The following is a 14,104-nucleotide window of genomic DNA, read 5'->3' as shown; positions in this document are numbered from 1 at the left end:
TGCTTGAGTTTTAATTATTTGACCCTGCCTCCTGGCACTTGCTGTAATTTTTCATGGAAACTTGGATGCTGTGCGTGATAAAGGGGATGGCTCTGGCCCATGCTCACCTCTTCCAAAGAGGATTTTCATGTCTTTAGTGGGCAGAAATGGACAGATCTGCTCGTTTCTCTCGGGGTTGGAGATGATTTGAGGCTCGACTTTGGATTTGGGGACACTGGGCTCCTGAAACATGGCCTTTCAGGGCTCTCAATTGTGAGCTGGCAAGTTTATAAGGACCCCCGCATCCCGAGGCGCCCCAGACTCCAGACTTGGCGTGATCAGACAGGAGTGAGGTGGGGTGGAATGGCCCAGAAGTGGCTGTCTCTCTGCCGCCTTGTCCAGCATCCCCTCCTTGGGGCTTCCGTGGACTCTGTGCTCCTATCGATCAGGGGTCACTGGTCCAGCGGCATCACGGTCAGCTGTGTGCATGTCTGTCCTCCTGAGATTAGGGGGCCCCAAACCTAGCTGCCCTCTGAGCCCCTCAGAACGGCTGAAATCTCTGAATGTGAAGACCGACATCTATATTTTGTAAAGCTCCCCAGGTGAAGCAGCGGCTATCTAGACCTTCACTTTGTAAATATCGGCCAAGACTTTGCTGGGGTAGAAAAGTGCCATAGGCTGGAGGGCACCTGGGGCTTACTGTGCATTTGTTGAAATAAGAAGGGGAGGGAAGCATTCTGCAGGAAAGCGGATCCCAGCCGCTGATCCCACCGGAGCGGCCCCAGCTCTGGTGACCAGCGGCCTTGCAGCGAGAGCGAGAGCGGGCATTTTAGCGGAGTGATGTCTGCCTTTCTTCAAGATGAGAGTAAATTTATGTCAACGAAGGTCTTATCCCTCAGGCATTACCCTTTGCCTGGAAGCCCAGCCTTCCTGATATCTCACCCTGTTTTCTTGGTGTCTCGTTACCCGTGATAAGGAGAATGCCTTCACCCCATTGTGATTCTGCACCCACCCACCCACTTCCCCAGAACTCTGTTTGTTCTGGGGAAATACGACCTGGTCATATCAGGTCATTTCCCCCTCTTTGGGTCATTTTTTGTTGAATCAGAATTGGGCCACGGCCAAGACGAGGGTGTGACCTCAGCTGGCTCTGGGCCGGCCCTGGGGTGACCTACCACCCCCACGTCACTGCCCCCTGGCCTCTGTGAGCCGGCTCCAGTTTCTCTCCTCCGTCTTGCTTCTTTCTCTTCTTTTCTGTTCCCTTCTTTGAGTCCGCCTTTATTTTCTCAATCTGGAAGCAAAAGCCTTCCCACTTTGGAGGATGGATGAACGCGGTGGGGCGTGGCCCGCTGACGTTCCCTCCCCTCCCCCCCCCAGAGGCTGTTTCTATGGTGGGCGTGGCCAAAGGGGTCTCCCGCCCCACGGGCAGGTTCGTGGCTCGCGGAGGGGGGGCACTTATGAAATACCACCCGGAGTCCCTCCCCGCTGCCTCGCGGGCTCCCTGCATCAGGTTGATGGGGTTGGAGCCCCAGCCCGCAGGGGCAGGTCTGGACACTCAGTAGAGTGTGCGCCCGCGCAGCTGGAATGGGGGGGACCACGCTCAGTCCCCTACTGTCAGGAAGAACCCCACGACCCCCCTCCCCCCAGTGCTGGTTCCCTGGCCTCAGACCCGCAGATGAGAAGGAAATCTTCTCCAAAGGCCAGATGCTTATCTGAGAGACAGGTTTCTCCATCCCCATGTCCCCGGTTGTTGCTCTAAACCATTTTTCCTCCCTTGTTCTTGGTTCTATTTTTGCAGTGGAGAAATTTTTCAGATGGACACCCAGGACTGAGATGAACTTTAAAACTGCCCGCAGGGATCAGACAGATGCTGGCCCCTTCCCTGCTTGTGCTGGTGGCCAAAGTCAAGGCACTGGGCAGTGAAGGGCTGGCCCCTTCCCAGCCAGCCCAGCAGGAAATAAAAGGTTTTCCTTGTCCTCCTTCCCCCAAACGCCTTCCTCCTTCCCTTTCCTTTTGCTGTGGAAAGTTCTTTCCCTCTCTCCACATCCTTCATCCCCACCAGTCCACGGGCTTGATGCCAGTTGCCCTGTTTGCTTATTAAAATTATTTGGAAGAGAAAAGTCATTTACACCTTCGTATGAATTTGATCAGTAGTTTGCCTTTTCTTAGGATGTTTGCTTTCTGGGTCAGTGAAAAGCTTAGTGCCGCAGTATAGACATTCAGGGTAGTTACAGGAAACAGGGGTTAGGACAGGAGGGCCTCCCCAGAGTCCAGGCACTCATGCTCGAGAGCTGCTAACCCTGAGTCCTGGCTGAGTCTGCCCACTGCCCATGTTCCAGAACAAAGGACATGGCGGAGAGTGATTTGTGGCCCAACCAAGACAGGGCGTGGAGAGAGCTGGGGCTGGGCCGGGCAAGGAGCGGACGCACGGAGCTTCACAGGACAGCTGATTCTAGTCTGCGACGTGGTTGCTGCAAAGGAGTCACTGTGTGGAGCCCAAGCGCGGAAGCGGCTGGTTTTGGGGAACAGGTTCCCCAGGGGCAATCAGCCACTTCTGGAGTCCTCAAGAGCTCTGTGCTCAGTGTCATTAGCGGAGGACTTGTACGTTGTTGGGGGTCCCTGGCGGAAGTGCACAGCCTGAACCCCCTACTTCTAAGCTCCTCTCCAACCCAGCAGACTCGGAGCCCCTGCAGCCCGGCCCGCCCCTCCGAGCTCCTCCCAGCCTCTGGGCTGCCGCCGGGCTGTGGTCTCCACCTGGAATGTTCCTCCCTGGACCTCCTTTCTCAGGGCTGGCTCCTCTCAGCATACCGGCCTCTGCTTGGTTGTCCCCTCCCCAGAGAGGCCTTCACCGCTACCCGCCGTCCCGTACCACCGCCCACCGATATTCCTGCTTGTTCTCTGTCTGCCTCCCCGCCGTGTGTATGCCCCGCCGGAGCAGCGGCTCGTCTGCAGGGTTCACCCCACGTCTCCAGCCTGGCGCTCAGAGATGCTCGGCGAAGGCATGAATGTGCACCGTGTGAATGAATGTGTGGCGAAAGGCAGGGCTGGGGCCCGAGGCAGGCCCCAGATGGCTGAGTGCTCGTCCTGTTCAGCCACATGTGAATCTGTGACAATTGTGATGATAAGGGGCTCTCACAAGCAGGCCCCCAGGCGCTCAGCTCCGCCCATGCCATCAGAGCGGTGACCCGTGGGGTGCAGGCACCCAGCTTGCGTTACGTGCGGAACCCATGCTAGGTGTCCTGGGTCCATTCCCACCACCCCAGCAGCCTGCCTATTATTTGGACCCGGACCCCAGAGCCTACATAATTTGTTCAAGGTCACCCTGCAGGCGTACAGGAACTTGGAGGGATTCTCTGGAAAGTTCCATTCCGATAGATGAGTTAACAACACTTCTCGAAGTCCCCTGGGAAGGTCTCTTCCATGGGCATTTATTGAGCACCTGCTCTGTGTCAGGCACGTTGTATCTTCCTGTCCTTGGTGATTTGGGGTGGGGCTGGCAGGGGCATCCTGATGTTGGCCCTGCTGCTGATGGTGGCCTGGGGAAGACTTCTGGGGAGTTTAAAATACCTCCAGGTGCAGAGATGCAGGCCAGGCCACCATGGTGACATTCTTCTCCCCAGAGGGTCGGGGGACCCCAGGGGCTACCCGTGGCACAGCCTCACCGTGGTCAGGCGGGAGGAGGCGCTGACTCCAGCTGAGCCCTGTCGTCCGGCTCGGGAGCACCCGCTCACCCCGAGGAACATGTGGAAGGGCCCAGAAGCAAGGAAGGGCCGTCCGATACCCAAGGGAGGCCGCTTTGCTGCTGGTGCTGCCCACGCTGGTCACCTCCGTCTGTAAGGACCTTGCTCTGCAAGGGTGCCCCCTGCTTGTGAAAAGAAAGCACCAACGCACATCGTTACAAATCCTTGTGTTTGTATCAAGACGGAGTCCCTGTTGCCGGTCCCGCTCCCCACCCCCCTCCAGCAAGGTCTCTCCTGAGTGGCTGTGAGTGCCCGCTTGCAGCGAGGCCCACGCTGGCCACCTGTAGGAAAGTGCCCGTCCCACTCTCTGGGCGCTCCCGGGCCCCTGCAGCCTGCTCTGGGGCACCCCGTATAGCCTCCCCAGCTCAGGTCAGCCGTGTCACGCGGGGTCATGGGTGGCAATGCCCCAGAGACAGCCATCTGATGGATGTACCCACAGCCCTGCCCTCCCCTCCCGGCCCCTCCATCTCCCCCACCCTGCTGCCCACCTGGCTCATGCCTCCTCCTCCTGCAGGCCTTCCCCTGCTTGGAGCAGCTGTCCCCTCCCCGGCAGCTTCCTGGCTCCCCATGACTTCCCAGGGCTCAGCTGAGAAGCCACTCCCTCTGTAGGACCTTCGTGACTTTTCTCTCCCAGACCCTTTCCTACTTCTGTAGCCCATCGGTTTTGTTTTTGTTTTTTACTTCCCCGGGTGACTGTAAGCTCTGCATCTGTGTCCCTTTGTGTCTATGGCTCAAGCTCAGGGGCAGCTCTTAGTAGGACCTCAGGAACTATGCTGATGGCCCCAGCAGAGGGCGAGGGTGCCGTCCCGCCTGGAGAGCCCGGCCCCTGCGCCTCCCCTGGCCAGGGCTTGTCAATGGTGCTTTTGCGGCAGCCAGGCCAGGGGCCTCCAGAGCTTTTCCTAGCTGCTCCATCAGCTTGAAAATGTTAAGACGACGACTTCGTCCTCCTCGCTCCCAGGAAGAACACGTGTGTGGAGATCTCACAGCCTCCAGTGACAAAGGCATAGGACAAACCCCACACAGGGGTTGTTTTGAGTCCGATAGAAGCTGGCCTGTCGGTACCAGTCCTCGCCCCGCCCCCCAACCTGGGGCTAGCATCCGGGGACCCTGGTGAAGTACACGTTATTCATTCATTCGTAATTTTTGACAAATATTTTTGCAACCTGCTGAGTGCCAGGCTCCACTAGGTGCTGAGAATGCAGCACAGAGGAAGATGCACAAAAGCCCACTCTCCCAGCGCAGAGAGAAAATAGGGGACAGGGTGACAAACGGACAGGTGCCAAGGGACAGAATCCAAAGAGGCGGCTTGGAGGCGAGGGCCAGGGGAGGCTTCCTGGAAAGGCGACATCTGACCTCACTCCCGTGAGGCCGTTAGCCAATGTCTGCTCTGTGCTGAGGGGGCCCCAGCAGTCGCCTTTGTTTGGGCCCCAGCGCCGTGACCCAGAGCTCCTCGCTCGAAAGCTGCCCTGCATGTCATGGGTGCGGCAGACAGCTGTCCAGGTCTGCGGGCCAGGAGGCTTTGCCTGGCCTTTCTACGGAGCTTTCCCAAGGGCGGGGTGGGGCTGGTTCGGCGTCCCCCCGGACAGCAGAATGTCCCCACCACCCCCGACAGACTTGCCTTACGAAATGATTTAAGTGCCTCCGCTCACACAGGACCCCGTCCATCTCTGGGCATGATCCCGAGTTTCTCTTTCCCTCTGTCTTCCTTTTGGAAGGAACTGGGTGCTCCGATGTCCCCCCTGAGGAGGGATGGGATCTGCTTTCTCTCCGGAGAGGTGGCAGGAAGGAGCCCCCAGAGCAAGGAGGGGTCTTAGTGCTGAGGTCAGAGGTCCGGCTCACCGCCAAATGGGGAGGAAAAGCAGAGACGAGGAGCAATGGTTACGAAAGTCACAAGGTGCTTGCGCTGAGACTCAAATGGAATAAAAACAAGTGTGTTCCTCCCCCAAGGATTCCCTTGCTGCTTAGGGGTGGGTGGGGGAAAGAGAAAAAAAAAGCGGAGACATAGGGTTTTCCAGAAAGTCTGATTTCACACATAGCAGCCCACACACAGGGAGCAGGGGTGCTGAGCCGTGCTGGAGGCAGGGGTGCGGGCGCCTGGGAGGGGGCGGCCCTGGGGCCTCCTGGGGTGGGTCCGACCACAGGTCCTGGAGAGTGCGGGCAGAGTGTGGGGCCGTAGCCGGCGTAAGCTGCTGCGTGGATCTCAGAGCCACTCATTATGGCTACGTGAGGGAGGAGGTCACGCACTCTGGTCCATCTCTAGCCCTGTAGGGATCCCTTGGTCCCTGCTTGTCTGTGCATGTGTGCAAGGGCGAGTGCGTGTGTGTGCACGTGTGTGTCCTTACTAACCACACGGGACGGGGAACTGAGAGCAGAAGGATGGATTGCCGTTACGAATGCATTCTGCAAGACAGACCTCGGTGCTAGCGCGGACTCTGTCGCTCGCTGTCCCCGGCTCCGAGCAGTTTACTTCTTAGGGGAAAAGGCTCAGGGGCCCACACTCCTTGACTGACAGGCTCCCGTCTGTGCCTTTTTCCTAGATCCCTACAGCTACTTTTGGTGTCATTTTCAGGCAGGAAAATCTAGGGCCGGTGACTCACGCAGGGTAGCCTGGAGCTGACACCCTAGCCAAGGGGGTGAATTGTGCAGTTGATGGGACAATACGTCTGGGGAGGGAAACAAAGCTGGGAAAGGCATGAGCAGGGTAGAGGTAATGGGGGGGCGGGCGGGGAGTGAATACGTGACACAGGCCTCTCCCTCTGCTCTGCCCCTCACCCCTGCTTGTGCTCTCTCTCTCACTCTCCCGCAAGGGCACGAGTGAATGAATGAAGGTGATATGAATGAATGTGCTCTCTCACTCTCCCGCAAGGGCACGAGTGAATGAATGAAGGCAATATGAATGAATGAGGGAGTGAATGAATCGCGGGTAAGCAAGTGAATGAATCCTCCCACCGGCCAGCATGCTGCTGGCCCAAGAGCTGCAGTCACGAGCCTGAGACACCTCCTCCGGGGTGCCCGCCTCCTTGAGCATGGGCCCGCGTCCAGGAGTCCCGAGGGGAGGCAGCCGGGTCAGATGCCCCCACCCCTGCGCACATAGCCCGGCTGGCAGCCTGTCGTGCCGTGTGCACTCTGGTGAGGCTGGCACGGGGACCCGGGGAGGACGCCCTCGGGTGCACAGGGGGATTTGGGGTCCGAATAGAGAGCTCTCACCTCCCCCCACGTGAAGCCTGCGTGACCAGCCACGTAGGCTCTGTCAAAACCTTTACAGAGGTGCCTCCAATCGGCTCCTAGGCAGAAGCGGCCTCCTCTGCAGCGATGCTGGGGGCACGGAGAGCCAACAAGTCGGCCATTCTCCCTTGAACAACGGAAGAGCCCCTTGCAAGCCCATGGGTGACAGGGTGCGTTCGCGTGTTCCGTAAGATTCACGCTTTTCCTGCTGACGAGACTCAAGAGATTCATTCGGGTTCATCACAGAAACCTCAGGAAAATGTAGAGCAGAAAGGAACCGCCATGCAGTACAGGTTTTCTTTAGCAGTAATCACAGCCTTTGGAGCTAAGCTGTCCGATGAGTCGCCCCAACCCCGGGCGGCTCTGAGCCCTGGGAGCCCGGCTTGTCTGAGCCCAGACGAGCTATCCGTGTCAACTGCACCCCAGATTGCAAACAGGTAAAATGCCTCATTAGTCGTTTTTATAGTGGTTACGTGTTGAAAAGATAGTATTTTTGCATAGTAGGCTACATTAAATATTTTCTTAATTCTGCATCATGATTTTACTCTTGTAATGCGGCTCCTGGCACGTCCCAGGTTGCTCATGTGGCTCACTTCGTGATGCCGCTGGTCAGTGCTGTTCTTCGGGGTCCGGGAAACCCCTCCTTTCAGACGGAGAAGCTCCTTCAGGAAGATGAGGTCTGAGGCGCCAAACCTGGAGGAGGTTTAGGTCTGATCCCCAGAGTTGGGTTGGGGAGACCCGCTGATTTCTTGGGGAGGCCCCTGCTTCATTTGTTCATTTGTGTGTCCCGCAAACCTCGGACCATCGTGCCCAGACCGGCAGGCCCTGGGACACAGTGTCCACGCGGGGGAAGCTTGCAGCCCAGCAGCTCCACTGTGGGATGGGGACCCCAGACCAAGCAGAGGCCCAGACACAAACAGAAAGAAGCTGGCATGGAGCCATGCACACTTGGAGGCACGACCAGACAGCAGGGTTTCCCGGGAAAGGCCATTCACGGTCCCACATAAACCTGGACGAGCTTTTATTCCCATCTGGGGTGCCGTCCCGCAGGAAAGAAGGAGGATCACCCCATAAAGACACCTAAGCCTTGTGCTGTGTCCGGGGAGCACCGGCTTTGCCTGATCCTCGGGGGAACCGTATGAAGCCACACATGTGCAGGAGAATTCGCTCCAGCTGTAGCCAGAGCCTGCGAAGTCACGGTCCAGCCTCCCTGGAGCTGGGTCTTTGGGGAAATTAAGGGCAGTGTGTGGTCACTGACCCCAGGGGAGCCACACGGCAGGTGTGACACACTTACACTCCCAACACACACACGCGCGTGCGCATACCCACACACGCAGAGGATGCAGGGCCGTGGGGCAACATGGGGGAGACGTTCACACTCTCCACAGCGCAGGGATCCTGACTCCCATCCTGGCGGGGCCTCACCGCCTTCACCCCGAGCACCCCGTCCTTGTCTGTCCAAGGCGCCATCCATAGTCGGGAGGAAGGCTCAGGGGACAGCAGTTGAGTTCTCCTTGGGGAGATGGGGATCCCTTGGTCTTGTGGGGAGCTCTGGCGAAAGAAGGTCGCGAGTTCTCTGAGCCGGCTGGGCTAAACCTCTTCTCTTCTCTCAAGCCCTGGGAAGAAGAGTTAAAGCAGCAAAGGTTTCTTTCGAGGCTTTCCTTTTGAGAAGCAGGAGCCATGACGTGGAGTTTCCACACTGCTGGGCAGGGTGGTCTGGCGGCTGGCTCGGCCCGCGGCCAGGGGGGCGCGGGGGGCTGTCTCTGTCTCAAGCCCCCAGAGCGGGCAGCGTTTCTGATGCCCAGGCATCTATCAGGGGGATTAATGCCGTGATTCCCGGAGGGGCGCTGGGGAGGAGGGAGCAGTTTGAGACTCAGGCTGGACATCCCCCCCCACACACACTTCCAAAGAAAAGACCCTGGGAGGGGGGGACATCTGTGTGAATCCACTTGCAGATGGTTGTAATCACCGTAAGAACTCGAGTTAATGTTTGTAGAGAGCTTAGCACGGTGCTGGCTCATAGCAAGGGCTGTACCACTGCTCGTTAAATAAACACACACAGGGATATCTGTGGTATGCCAAGGATGGGAAGGGGGCGAAGGGTAGAAATAAAGCAGAAGACGGGACCGTGGAGCAGAAATGAGCCTGAGCGCTGGGCAAGCCGGGAGCAGGGACAACCGAACAGAGCCGGACCAGAGAGGCTTCCAGGAGGAGGTGACGGCTGGCTGAGGTGGCCAGCTTCTAACCCAGCCAGGGGTGCTTTTTGGGTTCTTAGGAATTCTCAGAGGGCAAGAACGGGTTAGCAAAACACACGAAGCATCTGAAAACGCTCTGAAGGAAATAACGCCCAGGGATTCCGTTGGGGGAAAAAAAAAATGCCCCAGACAGAGCTTCATGCTTTGGCTATGCTCCAGAACTTTGGGCTGGAGGTTTCCATGCCCGTGGAGGCTCCCTGCCCGCTGCTCGGGGTTCTGACATCATGCGAGGGAAGGAAGTGACAGGAGTCCCGTTCCTGCCCACCCTAGCTCGGTTTAACGCCCCCAGGCTTGTCTCCCCCAGGGGAGGTTACACCCCCAGGTGCTTTTGGCACACGAGGTCATAAACCTGTTTGGCATCGTGTCCTCCCCACACGGGATGCCGCCGGACACTCGCAGGGGTGCCGAGCCAGCGTGGGGGCAGGACCGGGCCGTTGAGCTCACAACAGCCCTGACTCATGAGCAGCTCACTCCTTCCATGCGGTCTTCCCCACCCGGCTGCCCCTGTGAGTCAACACCTTATTTAGCACCTCTGAGTGCAGAGATCCGTACTGGGGAGAAAGCCGGCCTGTTGCAAGGATGGCGCAGCCTGGCTGTGCCCCATACTACCCCTTCCACCAACTGAGAGTAGCCAGGGCCACCTATGAATTTTGTGAAACCCAAATCTCTTACCTCCTATCCCTTTAGTTCTGTGTGTGCGTGCGTGCACGCATGTGTGTGTTGGATTCATGGAATGAGCCCTGGTTTGGACTGTCAGGAGACCCAGATGGAAAGCCAGATCTGCCTCTTGGCTGTGCCTGAAGCCAGGCCCATCGCCTCTCCGGGCCTCTGCACTCCCATCTGAGGATTTGGGCGATAAGATCAGCCTCCCGGGTCTTCCTGGAGAGTGCAGGCAGGGGCCGGAGGTAAGCCCAAGAACAGTGGCTCTCCACTGGGGGCGATTTTGCCCCCTGGGGACACCTGAAATGTCTGGAGACGTTTGTAGTTGTCGCTCTAGGAGGGAGAGGTGCCCCTGGCATCGAGTGGGTAGAGACCAGGGATGCCGCTGACCATCCTACAGGGCACAGCCTGGCCCCCGGGACAGTGATCCAGCCCCAAACGTCAGCAGTGCCATGGAGAAGCCCAGCCCCGGGGCACCATACTAGACGAGGCCGTGGCTGGAGTTATCCCTGACCCGGGGCTCACCACGGCCTGGCCAGGCGGAGGGCCTCATCCTGCCTCGCTGTCTAACGCTTGGTTTGTTCACCTTTTCGCCAGGGCCACCGACAGCCGGGGGAGTGCTGGGGCACGCGCAGCTGGCCAGGGCACAGAGAGAGCAAGACATTCCTTCTCGTGGGCAGGCGCAAAGAGGGGAAACTGATGTTGGGAAGCGCCCTCCGGGCCTCTTACAAGGGAGGCTCTCTCGTGGCTCGGTCCCCTGTGTCCCTTGTCACCCTGTGCTTGTACTCCTGGCGATTATTACAACGCCAGCAAAGACATAAAAGCGTAACAGCGGCTAACATCACGATAGCACGAGAGGGCAGCACGGTGGCAAGTAGGGTGAGCCATGAAGCCCAGAACTTCCCATAATAAAATGTCCCATTTACACTGATGAGGCTGGTTTTTACTCATTCATGAGCGGGGAATTAATCCTCTTGGTGAGATCTGTCCCTTTGGGGTTTTAATGATGAGAATCACTGAGTCCAAAAGCAAAAAGGGCAAAGCTGATGCAACAGTATTTCTAGAGGGCCAGTTTAGAAGCAATTAGCGACTCCGAGCAGAGACACAGTCCCGACAGGATGGCCCACAGGAGATGACGTGAGGCAGGAAACCAGCAGCTGAAATCATCACCAGACCGGGGAGGCTTTAAAGTTTCAACTTTGGGGAGAGCTCGGCAGAGAAGAATCCCATTGCCCTGCTTGGTTTGGGGGAATGTTGTTCTTACTTTTTGGTCCCTGAAATCCCAAGACCCACGCAGTCCCAGCCCAGGTCACAGTGCCCCGGGGATAGGATCCATCCCTGCTGGCCTGTCCTTTCTGCTCTGTGCAGAGGCCACCCTGCAGGTCCCCTCCGCCTGCCAAAGCATCTCCACGCTGTGCACCTGGGAGCCTCGGGGGCGGCAAGAGGACGCAGAATACAGGGAGAGGGGCAGAGCAAGGAAGTGTACCGATACGTAGCAGGGAAAGTGATGCTTTACGAGCAAGCTGGTGTCTGGATCCGCCTAAGTCATAAATCACAGAAGCAGGTGAAACCGGCTTCTTGGGCAAAGCCAGAGCAGGGAGGTCGGCACCGCCCTGCCTGAGGGATTGTCCCCCAATCTGCGGCAGCTCCCAGAAGGGCTCAGGCACCAGCCCCCCTCCAGAGCCCTCTCAGTCAGCAGTCCAGGCGTTTGGGAATGCCAGGGTACCTGGAATTGAGGAATCACCAGTTTTGCTCCTTTTTCACAAATCATTACCTCGGAGACTTCTGCAAGATCCTTTGTCACTTGAAAATAAATTTAGAAAGTCAGTGCATTACGGTGACACAATCTTGGTTGTTTACCAACAAGGATAAGAGAATGAAGTTACATAATCCTGTGTGTGTGTGTGTGTGTGTGCGCGCACGTGCATGTGTGTGTGTGTGTGTGTGCGCGTGCGCGCACGTGCATGTGTGTGTGTGTGTGTGCATATGCCTGTGTGTGTGGGGGGGGGGGGGGTGATTCTTCCCAGCCTGGAAAGCTCAAACTGGCCTCAGCGTGGCAGAGGCCATGGAGGGCTGTTTGTGGTGAGAACTTGGCCGGCCTGGCACACTTCTCCAAACCTGCACTCGCCGTCCAAGATGCAGACAAAGGGTCCTTGAGGGCCACTCAGCGCCCACTGGCAAGGCTCGCCCCAGGACAAACTAATCTTACTACACCTCTTAAAGTTCAAGAGGTTCACAAACTTGAGCCTAAATGACGGTGAGGGAGAAGGGAAGGTCACAACAATGACAAGATGACAGTAACAGTGGTCCTCACCACCCAGCCTCCCCCGTGCCAGCTGCTGAGCCCCAGCTTCACGCACACTGACGCTCACGGGAGGAGACGCAGACTCTGTGAGGCTAAGGACGCCTGACCCAGATCACAGGGCTGGAAGGTGCCAGAGCTGGAGCCAGACCCCACCCCATCAACCCCATCCCCATCCTGTCTGATTCCAGAATCCACCCTTGGACCCAAGACATGCTGATGGCATCAGCACCTTGCAAGACAGCTTTATGATCACTTCTGTAGGCCCGGAATGTTCCTCAGTGACCGTTTGACAAGCAGCCATTGGGCATTGAGTAGATGAACCCAGTGCAAAATGGGTAAAGGAAGCTCTGTGGTCGAGGTACAGACCGGTCCTTGGGCTTAAGTGCTTCAGTGAGGGGCAATCCAGGATGACTGCCTGGAGGAGGTGGCTTTCGGTGCACACCCCAAAGACCTAACAAGATGTAGGGAGGCAGAGGAAAAGGAGACTTTATTCCCACTGGGCAGAGTTGCCAGGGTGGCCCCTGGGGGCTACACCTGAGCGTGGCTGCTCCTGGAGACTTGTGTCATCCTCCTGCGGGGATGGTGGATTAAAAACCCCCCTGGGGAGCACCTCCCATGGGCCAGGTGCCTGCTCATTAAGGATGAAAGCAATCCAAGTCACTGGTCCCTCCCTCAGGGAGGGAGTAGAGCGACACAGGAGGAGTGCAGGCAGCTCTGCATGAACCCCAGGCCCCTTCCTCGTGCCCCTCTGCAAAGTGAGGCCCACGAGTCTGGTCACGGGACAGGAAGCTTCCATAAATGGGGGCTCAGAGAGACGCGTACATGGGGGAGCCACAGACGGAGCAGGGCCAGCTGGAGAGGGTGGGACCTCAGGAAGCAGGGGACGCTCCCTGGAGGAGGTCAGGTCTGAGTGGCAGCAGAAGTCCCCCAGGTCGAGGAGGAAGGGGCAGAGAGAGCATTCCCACGCCAACCTCTGAAGGCTCCCTCCCTTGCAAGGTGACCTGACACAAAGTGCGACGTTTGGAGACTTTTATTAAAGGTGGGGGCTGTTGGAAGTTTCCTCCCTGGGTTGCAACCTTGGCCACCCTCAAAAACTCCAAGGGGCACTTTCCCCGGTAAAAATAAAACCTGGAGGGGCCGCAGGCATGGAGCGCTTTCTTCTTGTGTTTAAAATTTCTTTGGAAAGTCTGAGCACGCGGCCGCCGCCCCTGCCCCAGCGCGCAGCAGCGCCGGGCCGCCCGGGGCCGCAGGGGGGCGGCCGCAGCGCGCGGGGCGCGGGCCTGGCGGGCGGGCGGGTCTGGCGGGCGGGCGGGGCGGGAGGCCCGGCCCCCTGCGAGCGCGCCAACGCTGCCCGGTCCGCCCGCAGAGGCCGCCGCGGCCGTGGATGCGGAGGGCGCGCCGCCCGGCCGGCCCGACGCCCAGGCGGCCGCGATGAGGGTCAACGAGAAGTACTCGACGCTCCCGGCCGAGGACCGCAGCGTCCACATCATCAACATCTGCGCCATCGAGGACATCGGCTACCTGCCGTCCGAGGGCACGGTGAGTGCGGGCGGCCGCGCCCGGGAGGGAGGGAGGGAGGCCGCTCACCTGCGCCGCGCGCGCGCGGGAAGGGCGGGGCGGAGGCTCGCGGGGTTCGGGGCGCGTGGGAGAGGGCCCACCCGCGGACGAGGCGCCCCCGTCCCCGGGGGCAGGAGGCTGAGCGTGCCACGGCTGGGCCCCGGGTGGGACGCCCCCTTCCCGTGGGTGCCGGTGGGCTCGGGGCAGCGGGGTGGGGGTGGGGGGATCCGCGAGAGGTTGGCGGCCTCCGCGCCCCACCGCCCTGCCACCCTCCGGCGACAGCCGCGCCCTTCTGGGGTTGGACCCTCCGGCGACTGCCTCACCTGCCCGGGAGCACGGAGTTCCCAGGACTCCGTGTCCCGCAGGGGACCGCTCAACGCCCC

At 58.9% G+C, this 14,104-nt stretch overlaps 1 protein-coding gene across 1 annotated transcript in view; it reads left to right on the top strand.

Moving 5' to 3' along the window:
• Positions 1 to 13,532: 13,532 nt before the first annotated feature.
• Positions 13,533 to 14,104, top strand: part of ANO1 (anoctamin 1) — a 76,270-nt gene continuing 75,698 nt past the window's right edge. The window contains exon 1 of the mRNA XM_088018183.1: positions 13,533 to 13,703. Within this exon, the coding sequence (XP_087874309.1) occupies positions 13,596 to 13,703 (108 nt within the window). The 5' untranslated portion in view covers positions 13,533 to 13,595. The remainder of the gene's footprint in view (positions 13,704 to 14,104) is intronic.

The sequence above is a fragment of the Eumetopias jubatus genome, unplaced genomic scaffold, assembly GCF_037043125.1.
Source record: "Eumetopias jubatus isolate StellerSeaLion01/CBP00866 unplaced genomic scaffold, mEumJub1_p1.0 scaffold_13, whole genome shotgun sequence".
In the NCBI taxonomy this organism is placed as follows: Eukaryota; Metazoa; Chordata; class Mammalia; order Carnivora; family Otariidae; genus Eumetopias; species Eumetopias jubatus.
The sequence above is the reverse complement of the archived record's forward strand: the minus strand, read 5'-3'. Positions and strand labels throughout refer to the sequence as shown.